At 28.8% G+C, this 18,094-nt stretch overlaps 1 protein-coding gene and 1 long non-coding RNA gene across 3 annotated transcripts in view; one reads left to right on the forward strand and one right to left on the reverse strand.

The window, feature by feature from the left end:
- Positions 1–804: 804 nt before the first annotated feature.
- LOC148306946 (uncharacterized) lies at positions 805–11,284 on the reverse strand. 2 transcript variants are annotated; one of them, XR_015837923.1, is made up of 4 exons: positions 11,120–11,284; positions 7,956–8,004; positions 7,242–7,349; positions 805–1,930 (listed from the first exon to the last, which is right to left on the reverse strand). It is a non-coding gene; the product is annotated as an uncharacterized LOC148306946 (long non-coding RNA). The 2 variants fall into 2 exon arrangements; XR_015837922.1 differs by lacking the exon at positions 7,956–8,004 and having other exon boundaries at positions 873–1,930.
- LOC148306947 (uncharacterized) overlaps positions 1,198–18,094 on the forward strand; it is a 31,312-nt gene continuing 14,415 nt past the window's right edge. Inside the window, exons 1-3 of the mRNA XM_088264182.1 lie at positions 1,198–1,267; positions 11,138–11,292; positions 15,652–15,789. Coding sequence (XP_088120308.1) covers positions 11,164–11,292; positions 15,652–15,789 — 267 coding nt within the window. The 5' untranslated portion in view covers positions 1,198–1,267; positions 11,138–11,163. The remainder of the gene's footprint in view (positions 1,268–11,137; positions 11,293–15,651; positions 15,790–18,094) is intronic.

An 18,094-nucleotide genomic window follows, 5' to 3' on the forward strand; every position in this document is an offset into this window, starting at 1 on the left:
CGTAAATGCCCAGACTTCCATATTCTTCTTCATATTTGATGAGATGTCAAAAAATAATATAAAAATTAAGTAGTTTTATTTCGAAAATAATTTGCCGCATGGCGATGTTTAACAAAAAAAAGAGATCTGATTATACATTTATCGTAGTGAGAAAAGTATTTACTTTTAAGTATTACTATCCGAATCATATAAATGAACTATATTAAAGTAAATTTGTCCATAAAATAATCGTTCAATCAAATAAAAATATGTATAAGTTTTTAAAACCGTGTCTAAAACCGAAAAATGATTTTTGTTTACAAAGCCAGCATAAGGTACATCTGAAACAACAAATTTGCACCGCCTTCTATATTTTTCGCAGATCCACAATCCCGTTATAATTCTTACCAACACATGCAAAGCTATCCGATGCGACACGTGTTTACAAACAGCAGCTGGATAAGAACGCGGAACATCGGCAATCTTCGGAAACGTTCGGCGCGGGTCGGTAAATTTGGTTCATTTCTTCGCTAGGCGCTTTGAAAATTTGTTTCTAGAACATGGAACTATTTATCTGTCATACGTATTATTAGGTTTACGAGTTTATAAATATTTTAAATTTTAATTGATGATTGTACTACCTATATTATACAACGTGGGATACTATGGTTTGATTGTGCCACGTGCGCCCCCTTCATTCGCAAAAATACAACATTACTCAGTAGGAAAATTCGCAGTCAAGCCGTGTTTTTACATTTTCGGTCAATAGATGGTGACCCATTTGCGAGGTTAGGGTTTAATGTCAAGGCCGATTATTACACAAGGTTCTTTGTAAAAATCAAAATATATTTAAGTAATTAATCAAAATAACATCACAGGTTAAAGAAAATAAGTTTTCGAAATGCCTTTTATCGTTTATTTCACTATATTTCATTTCATTCATAAATTGTTGCAAAAAATATTTTTTGCAAATTGAGTACAAAAGTTATACAAAACATTTATAAACGTGTAATATATTTTTTGTGGGAGTTTATGTTAACCATTTTAAATTTTAAAAGATGTTTTTGTGTATGGTAGTTAAATAACGTAGAAAAATAACATTGCAAAAATAAATTTAAAATTCGCGCGTTCGCGAATGCCACGAGTGTCGCTTGTATTACTGGCTGGTTCGCACGTTGTGGAGCTCTCGAAGGCCATGCAATGTTGCGGAAATTGAGCGTGTGTGGTCGAAGTGGCAGTGCAAAGTAAGGGTCGGCTGGCATTTGTGATGGCAAATTTTTTGCAAACGGTGAGTGTACGTGTTATAACTTGTAAAGTTTGTGTCTGCGTCTGACCATAAGTTTTTAACGTTCATTAGGCGTATATTTTCTCTCGGTCACGTTGTGTTTTCCTTGTGTTTAGGTTTATATATTATTTAAAATTTCGCGAGTTTGCGGATGATCATAATGGCGCTCCAAATACTTGACACAACTGCGCGTTTTAAAATTTAACGCCCACTCGCAGTCGGGAACTGTCATGTGTCGGATTTATTGACATCTCGGATTATCAAACTAATGGTGCTTTATCGATTTAGCCCTCTTATTAGAAATCCATCTCAATTAGGGCACCGACACGGCGAGATAACGGTGCCAGCATGTTGCAATTTTTTTGGCAATGCTACGACTTTTTCCAAACTTGTTTGTAAAATGGTTTAGGCCCTGAGGCTATATCTATACCCACATACTAAGGCAGTTTATTCTGTATAGTGCAAAAATTACATAATGGACGAATTTGATGGGATTTGGTCGTGCAACAAGTAGCCATGTAGTGTGATCTAACTGTCAATAGAGTACAGTAACCAGAAACTGAATCCGAGAAGTACCACTCCGTCTTTTATTCCTACTGGCTACTAGTGATATCGTGTAACGCTTCTCTTCATATTGTTCTTCCTCCGGTCTCGTGTTTCACCTGCCTGGAATTGTTAAATAAATTATTTAATAAATACAGTGAGTAGCAATAAAATAACATTGTAATTTTTCAAAATATAATAATAAAATAATTTAAAATGCGCTAATATTATCCGTAATTTATTTTTTTTTAAATTTTATTCTGATTTATTAGTTGTGATTTTAGCATTTGTGATTTAACTTGAAAATGCCAACAGTTCTAATAATCCAGCCAGTGCTCAACAAAATTGTTTATAAATGTGAATAAAATTATTATAGGTACCTAAAATACCTACCTCTTCAAAAAGAAAATGTTTCGTTAAATAGTGCAGTACCTATCTAATTTAAAGTTCTTCTCTTTCCGGGGAGAGGTATTCTTATTTTGAAATAGTGTTTCCTTTTGATGCTCATTTGTTTCTGAGATTCTTGTTGCATGCTGCATGATTGTTTGATACTTTTGAAAGACAAATTTTTAGTTTACAAAAATTTTGTAAGTGAAGTATATGATAATAATTATTCTTAATAATAAAAATAAAAACTTTGATTAAAAATATCAGTTTAAAACTGCGTTCCCCATACAATATAAATAATTTCACTTAAAATGAATCAGTTAAATTAAGAATTACATATACTACTACTTTAAGTTGTGCTTATTGAAAATTCTATAGTTTATTTACATTATACGGATTATTAATCATTATTTATATTATAAAGTGTATAATTTTCATTCAACAGTTAACAAAAAGTTTTTATTTTTTCAAGCATTGGATGAAATACCGAAAAATTACAGTGTGGTATGCTTCGTACCAATAAATATGTTGCTATCGGTATCATTTTAAAAATTTTGATTTCTAAATGGTTTCTTCAGTATCTGTTGAGGTTTCAATTATCTCATTTTTATCTGTAAATATTTTGTAATATTAAAATTTACAATTCCTTATCTGGTATATGTATGAGTAGTGCGTAATAATAATAAATCTTTTTCTGTCGTTAAAAGTTCTAATTGAGTATAATGAATTACAAATTCATTTTACCAAGTACATGTACTAATATATCGTATGAAATTTTTAAATTTCGATCAACATTTTAACTCAAGAACCTTCTTTTGTTTTGTTCTGTATGTAAAAGAATGAAAGTCTTTGCTCTTGATATTTAAAAAAATTAAATATCAGTGTTTTCACTTGCACAAGCTTGGACAAGTACGGGTATGTAAACCCAAGTTCCTATTTTACTTTTCCTACTTACTATTCGTCTTTTTATTTTTTCAAATAGCAATAATGCCCGTCACCCTGAACTCATTTGTATCCCATCTAATATATATTCCGCTCCTAAATCCAAGAATCTGGATATCGTATTTATCAGATACGGTGGTGCCTTATGCACAGTTGAGGTCAAATATGTATATTTTTCATTATCAACTTTGATACCATAAACATTTTCTGGTTATATATATATATATATAGGTATTTGTTTCTCAATAAGCCAGATATTGACATTTTAGGGTTAATAGAAATTACAAACTTACAATTCGTTACAATGCATACACCTTTTACAATATAAACTTATCACAATTTTTTATTCTACTGGATTAATTTAATTCATGTTGTGACAGCTGTTTTGTCTTGCGAGGGCATTGCCAAAAGACATCATAAATTGTGTTTTAATTCAGTGTTCCGCAAACTTTTTCTATACAAGGTAGTACACCTACCAAATTAAGAAATTTCAGAGGTGCATATTTACCATATTATGGTAACATATTTAACATATTATGTTTAATGCAAAATGTGAACCTACGTAACTGAGCACAGGCAATCAAAATTTGGAGCAATTGTGTTATTTTCACAAAACTAGCCTTTTTTCCGCGGCACACCAACTATCACTACGGTATACCAGTGTGCCGCGGCACACATTTTGCGGGACAATGTTTTTATTTATACTTATTAATATATTGTGGAATTCTATGATGTAAATGTCGATACAGTAAGTAAACTAGACCCTTTGAAAAGGAACCTGAGAAATAAACATCCCAAGATAGGTATATTTTTCAATATTTAAGATTTGGATTCGTTTCTATAAAATTTAAGTAAGTCTATTGTAAATTTCATTAATTGATTCGACAGTCACTTTGTGGTAAAATGTATTGAGTTTTACTTTGTAAATACCGCTATTTCTTAAAATCTATTGTGACACATGTTTCGATGCATTCCAGTGTTTGAAATTGATGCGGAATGTATCAAAACACATGTCATAAAAGATTTTAAGAAATAATGGTTTTATTAAGTAAAACTTGAATTAAATTATGTTGTTGTTGAAGGAATAACCTGCAAAGCCTCTACTTGTCTGAAGGTAGAATGGTTAGGATAGGAAAGGTTAATGTGAAAAATACATCACAAACACCCAAAACAATTTAAAACAAATAAAAGTAATTGTTTAATTTTAACCGGAATTCACTCTTGACTGGAACATGAAGCGCAATACCCCTACCTTTATGTAAATAATAATACATCAATGTATTAATCAGTGCGGTGTTCTATGCATCATTGAATGCAAATAATGAAGTAAGAAAAATCTTTAGATAAAAAGCTACTAAATTATACTCAAGAGTTCTGTACTTTGGTATTAATAATACAAAAAAATAAAACAATATAAAAGTAGATGGTAGGTATATAATAAATTTAATTGACTTTCTTCAGACAATATGTTTTAATTTTTGCTGATTATTTTTTATCTAAAACATATACTTTTATTCTCATTAATACCTCTATTGCTATTATTATTATTTTATTACATTGATATATGATGTTTTTAACGTTCACGGAGCAAGAAGGTCATTAAAACATTATGTAAATATATAAAAATATCTTAATATAAAGATTTGGTATGATTCAGCCTGTATTCATCACTCAAAATGACAATTATATATATTGTAATTTTTTCATATTTGCCAAAAATGTAGTTACAATTAATTGAATAGTTATTAGTAGTAATTATTTTGAATATTAGAAACTCTTTATTTTTTCAAGATTAAATTTATTGCTTCAACGGCTTGATTAATTAATAAAAATATTTTTTCTGTCTGTTTATAGCTATGGTTTTGCATTCTTTGCAATTTTATTATCTATTTATATATTCTTTTTTTCTACTTTCAAGTCTATAAACATAACTTGTTTTAGTAGAAGAGGAAAGGATTGTACCTTGAACCGTCACATTTTCCTTCTAGATTTTTTATGGATAAATTATGCATTCACAGGGCCTTTTAAAATACTGAATCCTAATATTTTAAAATCGCCAGAAAAGCATTCATACAAAGAATAATTTTGTTTGTTTTGATTCATACAAAAAACCTTTTCAAGAATCAAGAAAATCAATATCAGTAAAAATATATAGAAAATGAAATTATTTTATTTATTGTTTCGGCATTAACTTTGTGGTAAGACATGTTACAATGATTAAAGAAAACACTTCGTTTTTTACCACTTGAGTTTTATTATAGACTACATGTTTCAGAAGTTAAACTTCCATCATTCAGGTCTGTAAAATAACTGTTATTATACAGACCTGAATGATGGAAGTCTAACTTCTGAAACATGTAGTCTATAATAAAACTCAAGTGGTAAAAAACGAAGTGTTTTCTTTAATCATTGAAAAAGAAATTATTTAGTTTTATTCCAAAACAAGGTAATACACTTCAAAATGGTATTGTGATTTATAAAAAAAGGCATTCAAATAACAAAATATAAATTGTCGTATTAATGGATAGTTTAAAATATTGCATAAGTACTTTTGCAATTTTTTACATTTACTTTTGTATTTTATCCTGTATCAGCTCTTTTCAATTCTCTTTATCAGTTCTTTGAGGCAGTATTCGTAACACTTGGGCATCAACTTCCATCAGTTGATAAAAATTAACTGTTTTTGTAAACGTATATTGTCTTAAAAGATGCTGTTAATTTTTTTATAACTTATTTATATAAAATTTTTATTTACACCTTTTACATTTCTGTTGTAGCTAGAAATTTCGTATTTAGAAAGCATATCAAATCATATTGGTGGAGATTTATTTATTTCATCGTAATTGAGACCCTGTGTCATTTTCAATACTATCTTTATTGCATCAGTTTACCTCTGCTTATAGGTTTAAAGTTCTTATTATAACAACTTTATACCTCAAAATATATTATAGGTTATGATGTTTTTTCCTTTTTATTGAATAATTATGTCATTTAACTTTTTTTTTATTCTAAAGCCATCTTGGGTAAATTCCGAATACCGAATTGTACTTTGCGCTTTAATATATTCCTAAATACACTATACAGGTCTATAAAAAATACCTTTTGTTCTAACCAGGGCTGTGTTTGCAAAATTCTGTAAGTGTAAAAAAAAATCAGTCCAAAAATAACATCAATGTGAAAAAACGTACTGAAAAGGATTTTGTCGAAATTAAATGCATTATTAGTTTTATTCATGAATTTTTAATTCTTGTGTAAATAAATAGGGCATTGTAGGAATGAGATTTGATTAAAATAAAATAGACTAATAAGAATGCCATAATGGCGCAGCTTAAACTCTTTATGTTAATATGTTGAAGTCTGTAGAAATGGTCTTTAATATATTTGAGTAGTTGTGACGAAATTCGTCACAATTTGTATGTAATAACTATAATTTTTCGTTTTTTTCTGACTTCAAAACCCTGATTCGAAGAAGAAAAAAGATTTTTCCACTAGGACAAAAGTGTACATCCTTCCTCTTGGCATAAATGATGCTAAAACTCTTTCACTCGAAGTTTTGCTATTCAAGACATAATAATTACAAAGTGTCTCTTCCCAAACAATGAGCGAGCAACCTTTACAAACATCCAAAGGAATTCAAATTGTGATAATGGAAAACAGATTTCTAAGAACCCGCATAATGAACATAATATTGTCCTATGTTTCATCAACAAATTAGGTGTTCGTGTTTGAAAAAAACATCCAATAGGTAGTTTTCTTAATGTGCTAATATGCCGGAGAAATAGTTTTTCGTTTCATTTCCTTTATCTTCTCGCTCTTTTGCTATACAAAGCATTTTTAAATATCCTGTATCCCTTTTATTTTTACATATTACAATATCTTTATACTTATGTTTTATTTCTATATAGTACAGTAAGGAATCCATTTTATTTTATATATCATTTAATTAAATAAAGAGTCTCTTTAAAATATTACTCCATAATAGATTGAAAATTTATTTACAATTATACATGAATCACTCTTTCACATGGCCCCTAAGTCTTTTCCTTTCAAAATATTACTACCGATTTTTATTATATAAATATTTGTAGCTGTGCTCATATTTTACCTGATGTCGATTTTGTAGAATAATTGATGACAAGTAACACATTGCAATTTGCTGGATGACCTATCCAACATTCAAATGTATTTTTGAATATAATGATCGGACGCAACTCTGAAAACAACATTAATATATTTTTAGTTAATTATCCATTTATGCATGTTTTAAAATTAGATTATTCCATAATGCAAACCATCTAATACCTAAAAAATGTATGATTTTTTTATGTAATGATATTTTACATGGTCAAGCAATTCTAAACAATTTTTAAAGTAGGTACCGGAACTTATTGATTCTTTCATTTAGAATATTTTTTTATTATTTATTTAACTGATGCGATCATTGCAAATAATGTTTTTTTTATTAGTGTACTTTGATTGTTTTTATAATGTCTCAATGACTTCCTTGTTCCTGAGGATTGACATAGGAGTGGTTTATATGTATTGGTTTAACCTTGCGTTTAAAACCATTTAATTGCCATTTTGTTGTTTTAAATCTCCCCTTAAACAGTGTTTATAAATATGAAATACTCATTCAAATATTGGGTAACAAAGTGATGATTTTATCTCGATATTCAATTGTTGATATGTCATCCAAAGTAATTATCATACTTGAAGTGAAATTATAGTAGATATTGAAATGTAATAAATGTAAATGTGTACCTGTTAAGTACTTAATTCAGAATACCTAGTTGCAAATAACTTTTATGGTTTCAGTTACCTTTGTGTAGAGTTATAATATGGTACTGCTTTTATTCATGAGGGCAGCACTGAAAATATATAAATATATACAACGATAAACATTTTATCAACTGAATGCACCATGTTAAATTGAATATCATATGCTTTTCACTCTTGCTTGATTCCATTCAATGTTAAATTCAGTCGAATTCCAATAATTGGGCATATAATTCAAGGAAATGAATTTTTAATGTTGGAGAATACTAGATAAGTGTAAAAATACGGGTATCTACCTCATAAACAAAGTAAGGAGTTATCTCCTACCTTATCGCTGCTGTTATCTTTCTGATTGGGTCTAATTAAGAATTTAGAGAAAGCCCGGAAAGGGCATATTAATGATAAATAACAACCAAAAATATTCAATTTATATTCACTGTATATAAATTATTTTATTTATCATTGGAGAAATGAAGGAATTATTTCTAAAACAAGCCAACATATATATAAATTCACACTGGACATATAAACGCCCTTGATTATGGTAGCTACTTGATGTCTTTGTAAAAAATATCTATGAATTACTTTTGCATTTGTAGGATGTTTGTATATGTGTTATGTATGCATATTCACTTTTTATTTGATGTCAGTAGTTGCTGACCTACTAAAATATTGTTGTAAATGGACACATACGTAAATGCTAATTCCCTAATAGTATGCAATTTTTTTGGCAAACTAGCCACAGTACCTAGCCACAGTTTGTGTAATCATAAATTTAGTATAATTTTGCTTCTTTGCATATTAGTAACTGTACATTTTTATTATCTATCAATGTTATACTAAAGTAGTTAGTATTTATGAGTATTATAGAAATAAATTTTTCAATAATGCTACTGTGCTTTAAAAAAGACCCTTATTATTTCATAATTATATTATGTGTGAACTTATTCCGAAGAAAAATATTCTAATATATTTTCTCATGACTGATTACATTTTAATTACAAAAAACCTGCAGTACATGCTATTTACAGAATGGACCAGTATAATACATAAATGGGACTATCAAAAAAATTGTGATTGTTATGCATTGAATTATTAAAATGATATGTTTTTTAAATATATACCATGTTTTCACACACAAACATGTTTATTTAATAATGCTTAAATAAAAATATTTATAATATTTTTATAATTTGAACCACAAAAAAAAACATAAAAAAAGATTTCATTATTACATACGAGCTTTTAATTAATGATTCCCATTTTAAGAAAAAATACTGAACATCACAATTTTCAACAAAGATTTATTAGTTAGTGTTTTTAAATTCACTGAAGTGTTGATAAAGAAAAGTTTTAAAAAATTCCTAGGTGACCTCATACTTGTAATTCATTATGCTAACCAAATAGCCATGTATTAGTGTAAAAATTAGGAATTGGCCTATGCACGGTCGTAACATACATATTTAACTGCGCACTTTAATTATGAGAGATGGCAGTTTACATTAGTATTATGAATTGTTATTTTTTTTACAGGCAAATAAAACTTATAGTTATGGAGGTTCCCACTGAGATGACGAGCCTGCATTATTACTTGGTTTAATTGTCTCTATTAGAACTTTGAATATTATTATTTGCAACTGTAAATTGTGTACTTAAAACTTATTTTCCTTTAATGCTGAAAATTGCAAATGAAACTTAATTGTTAATGATATGAAGGCAAGGTGATTTGTCCTGCGGTCTAGATTCTTGGAGTATAGGAATGAAATATATTTCAATGGATACAGATGACTTAATTGAAGGAAATAGAGGAGGAATAGTATGTGGAAAAAGGAGGATAGCAGCAATAGGTAGGGCACTCGGGGTTACATACCTGTACTCGGTCAAGCTTAAGTCCATTCAGGAACATTTTCCATAGAATATTCAATGAAATTTTATTCAGATAATTCCACAAACATAATTTATGAACATTTAGCATGTTATTTAATTTAAAAAAAAGAAACAAACGAATAAAATGTTCATAGTAAAAAATATTAAAGGGTATTGCAATGTTGTATTTTAAAAGATTTTTTTCATATACTGTATGAATAATCTATTTATAAAACTAGGTAAAAAGTACTGTACAAAAAAATTAATCACCTTGAATCAAATTACATTCGATACTATTATTAAAAACCTATTATTTTTGTTTTTCAAGTTCTTCATTCTATTAATATTAATTTAAAGGAAAATGATTGGTTTTAAATGGTACTTGTGTTATTTAAAATCTGATTCACAGTAACCATTTTTTTTTAGCTTTTCTTTTTTGGTCTAGTTTTATAAATATGTAGATCACTCATTAGAGTTGTAAGTTTAGAGTAAAAGAAATATGTATTAAAATACTTAGTTTTGTTGCCCTTAAATAAAAAAATAAATTAAGTTATTTTCTTTCCCTTAACTAGTCATTTTGTTGAAAACAATATTTTTTATGGATTTTTTTTAGCAAAATATTTGAAAATTGTTCAGTCATTTCGTTTATTTTAACTCTACTATTGAGGTGCGAAACTATTACGGTTTTTTAAGTTTGTTTCTAAATACAAATGCACGAAACATTCTAAGACCATTTTGTATCACCTTATGTTTCAGGATTTATTTTTCTACTGTGTTATGTTATTTCATTTATGCTATAATATATTATATTTAGAACATAACCTACAAAAGACTAATACTGTTCGGAATTTTACTATTTCATGTAATTGTAATAGTTTAGTTTTTTAATTATTTTAATTATTTATTTTTGTAGAATTGAATAAACTGAAAATGAAGATTAATTTAATTAACTTTTCTGCTTATGAAAAATATGTACATTAACCAAATTTATTTGTTTGTTATTTTAGCGATATATTCACACATGTAAGTTGCGAAACCAAAACCACTGATAGTAATTTAAATTGCATTTTTTTTAATACATTTAACCCTCGATTCAAAACCATGTTTGATAGTACACTATTCATGCTTAATTATTAAATAAAATAATAAGTCAATCCAAAAAAATATTGATTCTGTATAATTTTAATGTGGTTGAGTATGGGGTCCCATATCAAATATTTATGTATACGCATATTGTCAGGGTTGATAGACAAAACATGAATCCAGGGTTAAAATGCAAGTGGGATATGGTAAAATAATATTGTGTGGAGTGCAGTAGCAAGTGAATGAGTAAGTACTGACTTTGTTTTGTATTTGCAGTTCATCCAGTGACATTATCTCCCACGATGGACCAACAGCAGTTCTGCCTACGCTGGAATAACCACCCTCACAATCTGACGGACGTATTGGCTAGCCTTCTGCAACGGGAAGCGTTGTGTGATGTCACCCTCGCGTGCGATGGAGAGACTGTTAAGGTAAACATCATTTCATTTAATATTGATAATTTTCTTTCTTTTTCTTATAACACCTCCTATCAAACATTGGCTATCATCATGGTGATTCTCTTGTTCTACTTCTTGACAGCCCCATGAAACTCTGTATAGCAGTCTCGCTTGTTTCATAGCCATAAGATGCATTGTCTTCCCACATTCCTTTTTCTTTGTATTTTCCCTATGAGTTTGTATAAAGTAAATCATTGAAATAATATAGTCTATATCTCATAAAATAATAACTGCCTGCTCCAGGACTCAAAGGTGAAAACTTTGGGTTTATTATCACTGTATCAATTAACTATAAATCACAGATACTTTATATTTTATTGTTTTTGAACTCTCCAAAGTGTCCAATGTCTACACCAATTCCCTAGTTTAAAAGTAAAGAGTCCAATTCATCAGAATTTTAGTATTAGTTTTTTTTTTACCTTGCATTTGATTATGAAATCTTTTCATAGAAAGGCTATAAAAAAAGTTGTGTGTGACCACAAGATAATTTTTATATTTAAAAAAAATAAATGCACATGATTTTTGTCAGCCTTTAATTTTCTGGAACACATATTTATAAAAAGTGAATTTACGTGAATCATAAAATCATGCCCAGTGACCACGAATGTAAATTTTTGTTCATTTATTCTGAACTATTGATGATTATGTGCATTTATATGGCCACTTTACCTACATTAGCTGGAATACACATTTGAGTACCCAAATATCAGATAATAAAATCTAAATTTACATTCTGTTCTGGACCTTCGAATTATATTGCAATCATTAATACTGTTTTTGTTCACGTAACGAGTACTTGCAAATTTAGTAATTATCTTCTTCCCTATGATGCAGTGAATTAACATCCCGTAACTACTAAAATGTGATGTAATTTACCTTTTTTTCGTATCCCGTGTACTACATGCAAACAGGGTGCATTGACTCGTGTTTACTGTTCATAATGCACACAATATTAACTGTAATATTTTTACTTATGGTCATCTTACTTATCTTTACAAATATTTCCAATTATTCGTAATCTCCTTTTTATTTAAAACTACTAAAATTATCATTGATTCTACTGTGGGAACCATTTTTTAAAACTTACAAATTTTGTATCTTTTTAACCATTTATATGCAATAAAAACAGAACTTACAGGAAACTTTCCATAGTATCTTTATGTTATTATATTGCTTTGAGACTGAACACATAATTTTTCATCTTTTTATGTTTAGTTACATAGTTTTAGTGATTTAATTCAGCAGGCAACAAAAATGCACCAACATGTCAAAAGAAAGTGGAGATAGCCTAAATGTTTTGGTGGTCTAACCTCAATTATGGCCATGTCATTAACCTTTCCTGCTCACTACTACAGTGTGGGATGCCACAGATTACTTAGAAAGATGTGCAACTGGTGTTTAGTATTTTTAAATCTAGTCTGACTCATGTTCATATATTATACTCACACACTTGAAATATATTATTTTTAGAATAAAAGACGCAATTTAAAAGTATTTTTAGATATTTTTTTGTTATTGTTGTTATTCATTGTGATGATATTTATTTTGTATAATAGATGCGTAAAAACAAAGCATAGAGTTTCAAAAATATTTTTTTATTTTTTTTATTTTTTTAAATTACACTATTATCTTATAAGGGGGTCAAAATTATTTTTTGGTTAAAAAAAATCTCGAATGAAATTTTTAAAAAATGAACTTATTTTATGATCTATTTTTACATGAATTTTTATTTATTTATTTAAAATAATTGGTAATTAATAAAATGATATTGCAAAAGAAAAACCCACTAAACTATGACATCGGCTTGTCCCTCTTTTTGATGAGATTTATAAAAATGCACAAGTATGAGCAAAAGAAAGTGAGAGAGTTTTGTCTAAAATAACATCTCATCTAATACATGTTTGACTTTTCATATAGTGCTACATTTAAAATGATGTATAAATAATTGAAATAATGATATGAAAATATAAATGATTTGATCTTAATACCCTGAGGCATTGCGATTTGTAATCAAATAGGAGTATTGGCCATACAGTGCTGTTATATGGCTTAGAGCACAAGTTCTGTTACTTGAGAACCTAAATACTGTTATCTTCTGACTATTGGACGGATTTTACTGCCAAACTTTGTTCAAAATTAAATTACTGGTTTCAAACCAATAAACCAAAACAGTTAGAAATTTGGCTTATCTGAATAAATTGTGTGCATGGATTATATACATAAACTCTTTAATTGATAGGTTCCCCAATATGTGAACTACATTGATCAAGTTGATTTGCGATTTCCGTGCGTTGTGCAGAACCTCTTAGCACTCGAAATGGTTTCACCCTACATCTAGTCTAATACAGTTAATATTCTACATGTAATATATCCAATTACATACTCAATTATCTTCCATATTTACTGCACATATCTGGCAACAGTACTCTTAATATCCAATCCATATTTTATTATGTTGATTGATTTACTTTTTTATTGTAATTATTTATTATTATACCTATTTTTCTATGAAAGCAATAATAGGTATTTCTTGAATGTTTTCCGCAGATACTTTATGGCACATTTTATAATATCTTTATAAAATTAATTGACTTTGTTTTCACCACTTTTTTTTATTAAAACAATTTAATCTACCGGTTTCGACAATACCTTGTCATCATCAGGGTTTCTTTTAAATCAAAAATATTAAAAACATTAAAATACTCTCACCAAAAACTTCCACACACTCCATAAAAATCCTAAATGTTAAATTTTGAACATTTGAGTATTTTAATGTTTTTAATGTTTTTGATTTAAAATAAACCCTGATGATGATAAGGTATTGTCGAAACCGGTAGATTAAATTGTATTAATAAAAAAAGTGGTGAAAACAAAGTTAATTAATTTTATAAAAATAATAGGTATATTCTAAAAATTAAAATGATAAGAAAAAATCCCTTACCGCACCCCAATGGTGCATAGGGCACTGCTTCATATAATTGCAGTGTTATCTCGATCGATTACACATGAAGGAAAGGTGATCAGCCCTCCACTTCAGGTACCAGTCAAGTGTAATATTGAATAAATATTAGAGTGAAAAAATCACTTATATTTATTAAACCCCCCTGGGAATCGAACCCGGGACCTCCAGAATGGTAGGCGAGCATGCTGACCATTACACTACGGAGGCGGACAATTAAAAACATCATTTAAATATTTCTGCTTCAATCTTATTAATGCACATAAAAATTTCATATTGTAGTCGAGCCATTTGACATTATTACCAGATTAACTTTTTTTATCCTCTTTTATTATAAGATTAAATTAATTTTCAATTCAACTCTATATATTCCCTTGTATCATGGCTTGAATTCAAGTTTTTTCTCTCTCATAATTATACACGTGGATCTCAATTTAACTTTTTTCACAGTCTTCATCATATTTATATATTGCATACTGATAAAACTTTTATTGGGTGAACGTAGAACTTTAAGAACTTTATATTGTAACTATGCCTCCAACCCTTTTGGTGTTTTTTTGTTAATTTTTTTAACAATATCCGTGTCATTAAACATCTCTAATTCCCGCAAATGACATCAAAAAATATTACAAAATTGTTATTTTTAATACATTCTGTTATTGGAAAGAAATATCAAATAATGGTTGACTGCTTTTATGTCATTCCTTTTTATTCTGATGTTACAAAAAAAATATACCTTCATTTAACATTTTTATAATTATTTCATTGATTGATTCGGTAGTCACTTTGTGGTAATATCTATCCATTTTTAATTTAAATTTTGCTAGGTAAATACCACTATTTCTTAAAATTTATTGCGACACATAATTATTTAAAGCTTTTTTCATACATGTATTTATTTTTCATCTATTTATCATCTTGTCCGCCTCCTTAGTGTAATGGTTAGCATGCTTGGCTACCGTTCTGGAGGTCCCGGGTTCGATTCCCAGGGGGGGGGGTCAAATAAATATAAGTGATTTTGTTCACTCTAATATTTATTGAATTTTACCCTGGACTGGTACCTGAAGTGGAGGGCTGATCACCTTTCCTTCGTGTGTTAACGATCAAGATAACATTGTGTTTATATAATGCAGTGCCCTATGCACCTTGTGGTGCGAATAAGAGATGGATTGAATTATCATCTTAACATTTTTAGACATTTAGACATCTATTTAAAGATGTAACTGTATATTGCTTCTTATTCTTGATTTTGTCCCTGACAGTATGGAGAATAAAACTAAGCATCTCATGTTCGAGATCCACTGGGGCAAATAGTTAGATTTCTCTGTATTTTAATGAATGTATTATAATATTTGTTTGTAATTTTGTTACAGGCACATCAGACAATACTGTCGGCCTGTTCACCATACTTCGAGAGCATATTCTTACAGAACTCCCATCCACATCCAATTATATTCCTCAAGGATGTCAGATTCTCAGAAATTAAGTCGCTTTTAGATTTTATGTATAAGGTAAGAATTATTTCATTTATTCTTATTGTATTAGATTTTTTGTTTACCGACGGTAATGCCAAATAGTATTTATTTTATTTAGAATGTTCTTTTATGCGTAGTAATAGAGACCTAACTGTCCTATTCTGTCTAAAAGCCGAAAAACAACCACCCTCTATCTGCAGTAAAAAAAACTAAACAATATCATTAAGATTTAATAATACTGCAATATACAAAGTCGTGGGTTTGATTCCCGACTAACCTGATTGAATTTTATCATAATAATTTAAACTTTTTATCTGCTATATAAAGTGCCTTGCCTTTACAAAATTAATTTCAAGATTACAGTCTATCAATCCAATTCACAATCTTATCCACCATTAAAAATAGAGAAAAGGGAAAGATTTCATTTATATGAATAATTATCATACATTTTGAGTGTGTCCAAATACTTGTTCACAAAATCTGGATTATCTCCAATTACAGAGTCATTTTCATATTATTTAGATTTTAGTTCATATATGTATATAGAAATTCCAAGAATTTGAGTAGTGTGGTTGTCAATAATGGGTAGAATCGGTGAATGTTACACGTGTGTAAAGTGATCACTTAAACCAGCCTAAGACGGTCGTCAGCCCCGTAAATGCCCAGACTTCCATATTCTTCTTCATCTTTGATGAGATGTCAAAAAATAATATTATCATACAACTTTAAGAAGTAAGATAAATTTTAAGTAGATTGGTCAGTTTACAGTTAAGAGTAATTAATTGTGTTTTTTAATTGTTTTCAAATTAAATTTAGTTCAAGATTAAATTTATCATCCAATATGTATCTCCATTAAAAAGTTTATTACATTTTTAATGGGTTTTTAAATTATGTTACAAATTGCGCTATACTTGCATTTTAAATCTAATTAATTAAATATAATCTTTATGTGTATGTATAATATGTATGTAAATGTTTTACCAGTAATAATCTATCCATGTTTCAAATATCGTGAAACATCTTAAAATTAAATATTATTTGTAATAAATTGTAAATTTATTACTCCTCCAGTACGGCTGTCCAAATTTGAAACACAGTAAGGGACATTTTTTTGTAGTACGTTTTTTTTTGCATTTTTGGACTAAGTAAAATCTACTTAGTCCAAAAATGCAAAAAAAACGTGCTACAAAAAAATCCATGTTTCAAATATCGTGAAACATCTTAAAATTAAATATTATTTGTAATAAATTGTAAATTTATTACTCCTCTAGTACGGCTGTCCAAATTTAAAACACAGTAAGGGACATTTTTTTTGTAGTACGTTTTTTTTGCATTTTTGGACTAAGTAAAATCTACTTAGTCCAAAAATGCAAAAAAAACGTACTACAAAAAAAATGTCCCTTACTGTGTTTTAAATTTGGACAGCCGAGTACTCAATATCACTTTATCAATTTTAAATATTCATATTGGCTGGGAAACATTGCCGCATTGTCTGATTGCTAAAACAATAATTTTTAAAACAATTGTGTATTAAGGGTCCCCTTACAAATTATTTTGTTATTCTGCTTGACGCAATTTTATTTTGTGACCTTTTGATAGCCCATTCATTTGTCAGTTGATTTAAAAATATGTAATATCATCTTGTAATGTTTATACCGTGCTAAAATTTATTATCTATCGCGCTTCCATATTCTGAATTAAATCTAGGCAAAGCAAATATTGGCACAGGTGCTAAAACGCTGTGTTATTTACCCCATTATCCATTTGCCTCTGGGATGTCCATCAATTTTAATTAAATATTTAAATTTTCGGTACAAGATTTACTAGAATCTGTTTCATTTAGTGAGGCGGGTTCGACTTCTCCAATCGCATGATCGCCTTCAAATCCTGCCCTAGATTAAAATTGTAAACCTTTTACCGCACTAACATATAAACTATTTTATTTTTTACTTGTGACCATTTTCGGCTCCATAGTGCAGTGGTTAGCACATTTGGCTGCCTTGCTATTGGTCCCAGGTTCGATTCCCAGGAAGGTCACAATAAATATATGTTTTTACACCCTTCTATTTACTCATTTCTCTTGACTGATCATCTTGCCTTCATGAAATTAATTACATATTTAGGAAATACTATGCCGATGCGATGCAGTGCCCTATGCATTACTAAGTGCATATAACGGTTAGGAGAAAAATAAAAAAATAAATTTTAAGAATTTACTATAGTATAAACACTTGACTAACTAACCGTCATGCCACTTCACTGCAGGGGTAGGCAGAGAGAATAAAATGCCATACCACTCTGTCTTTGCAAACATTTTTCGGCTCCTCCACATTCACGCATC

The sequence above is a fragment of the Brachycentrus maculatus genome, unplaced genomic scaffold (genome assembly GCF_059751285.1).
Source record: "Brachycentrus maculatus isolate JH-2025_06_01 unplaced genomic scaffold, ASM5975128v1 h1tg000218l, whole genome shotgun sequence".
Taxonomy (NCBI): domain Eukaryota; kingdom Metazoa; phylum Arthropoda; class Insecta; order Trichoptera; family Brachycentridae; genus Brachycentrus; species Brachycentrus maculatus.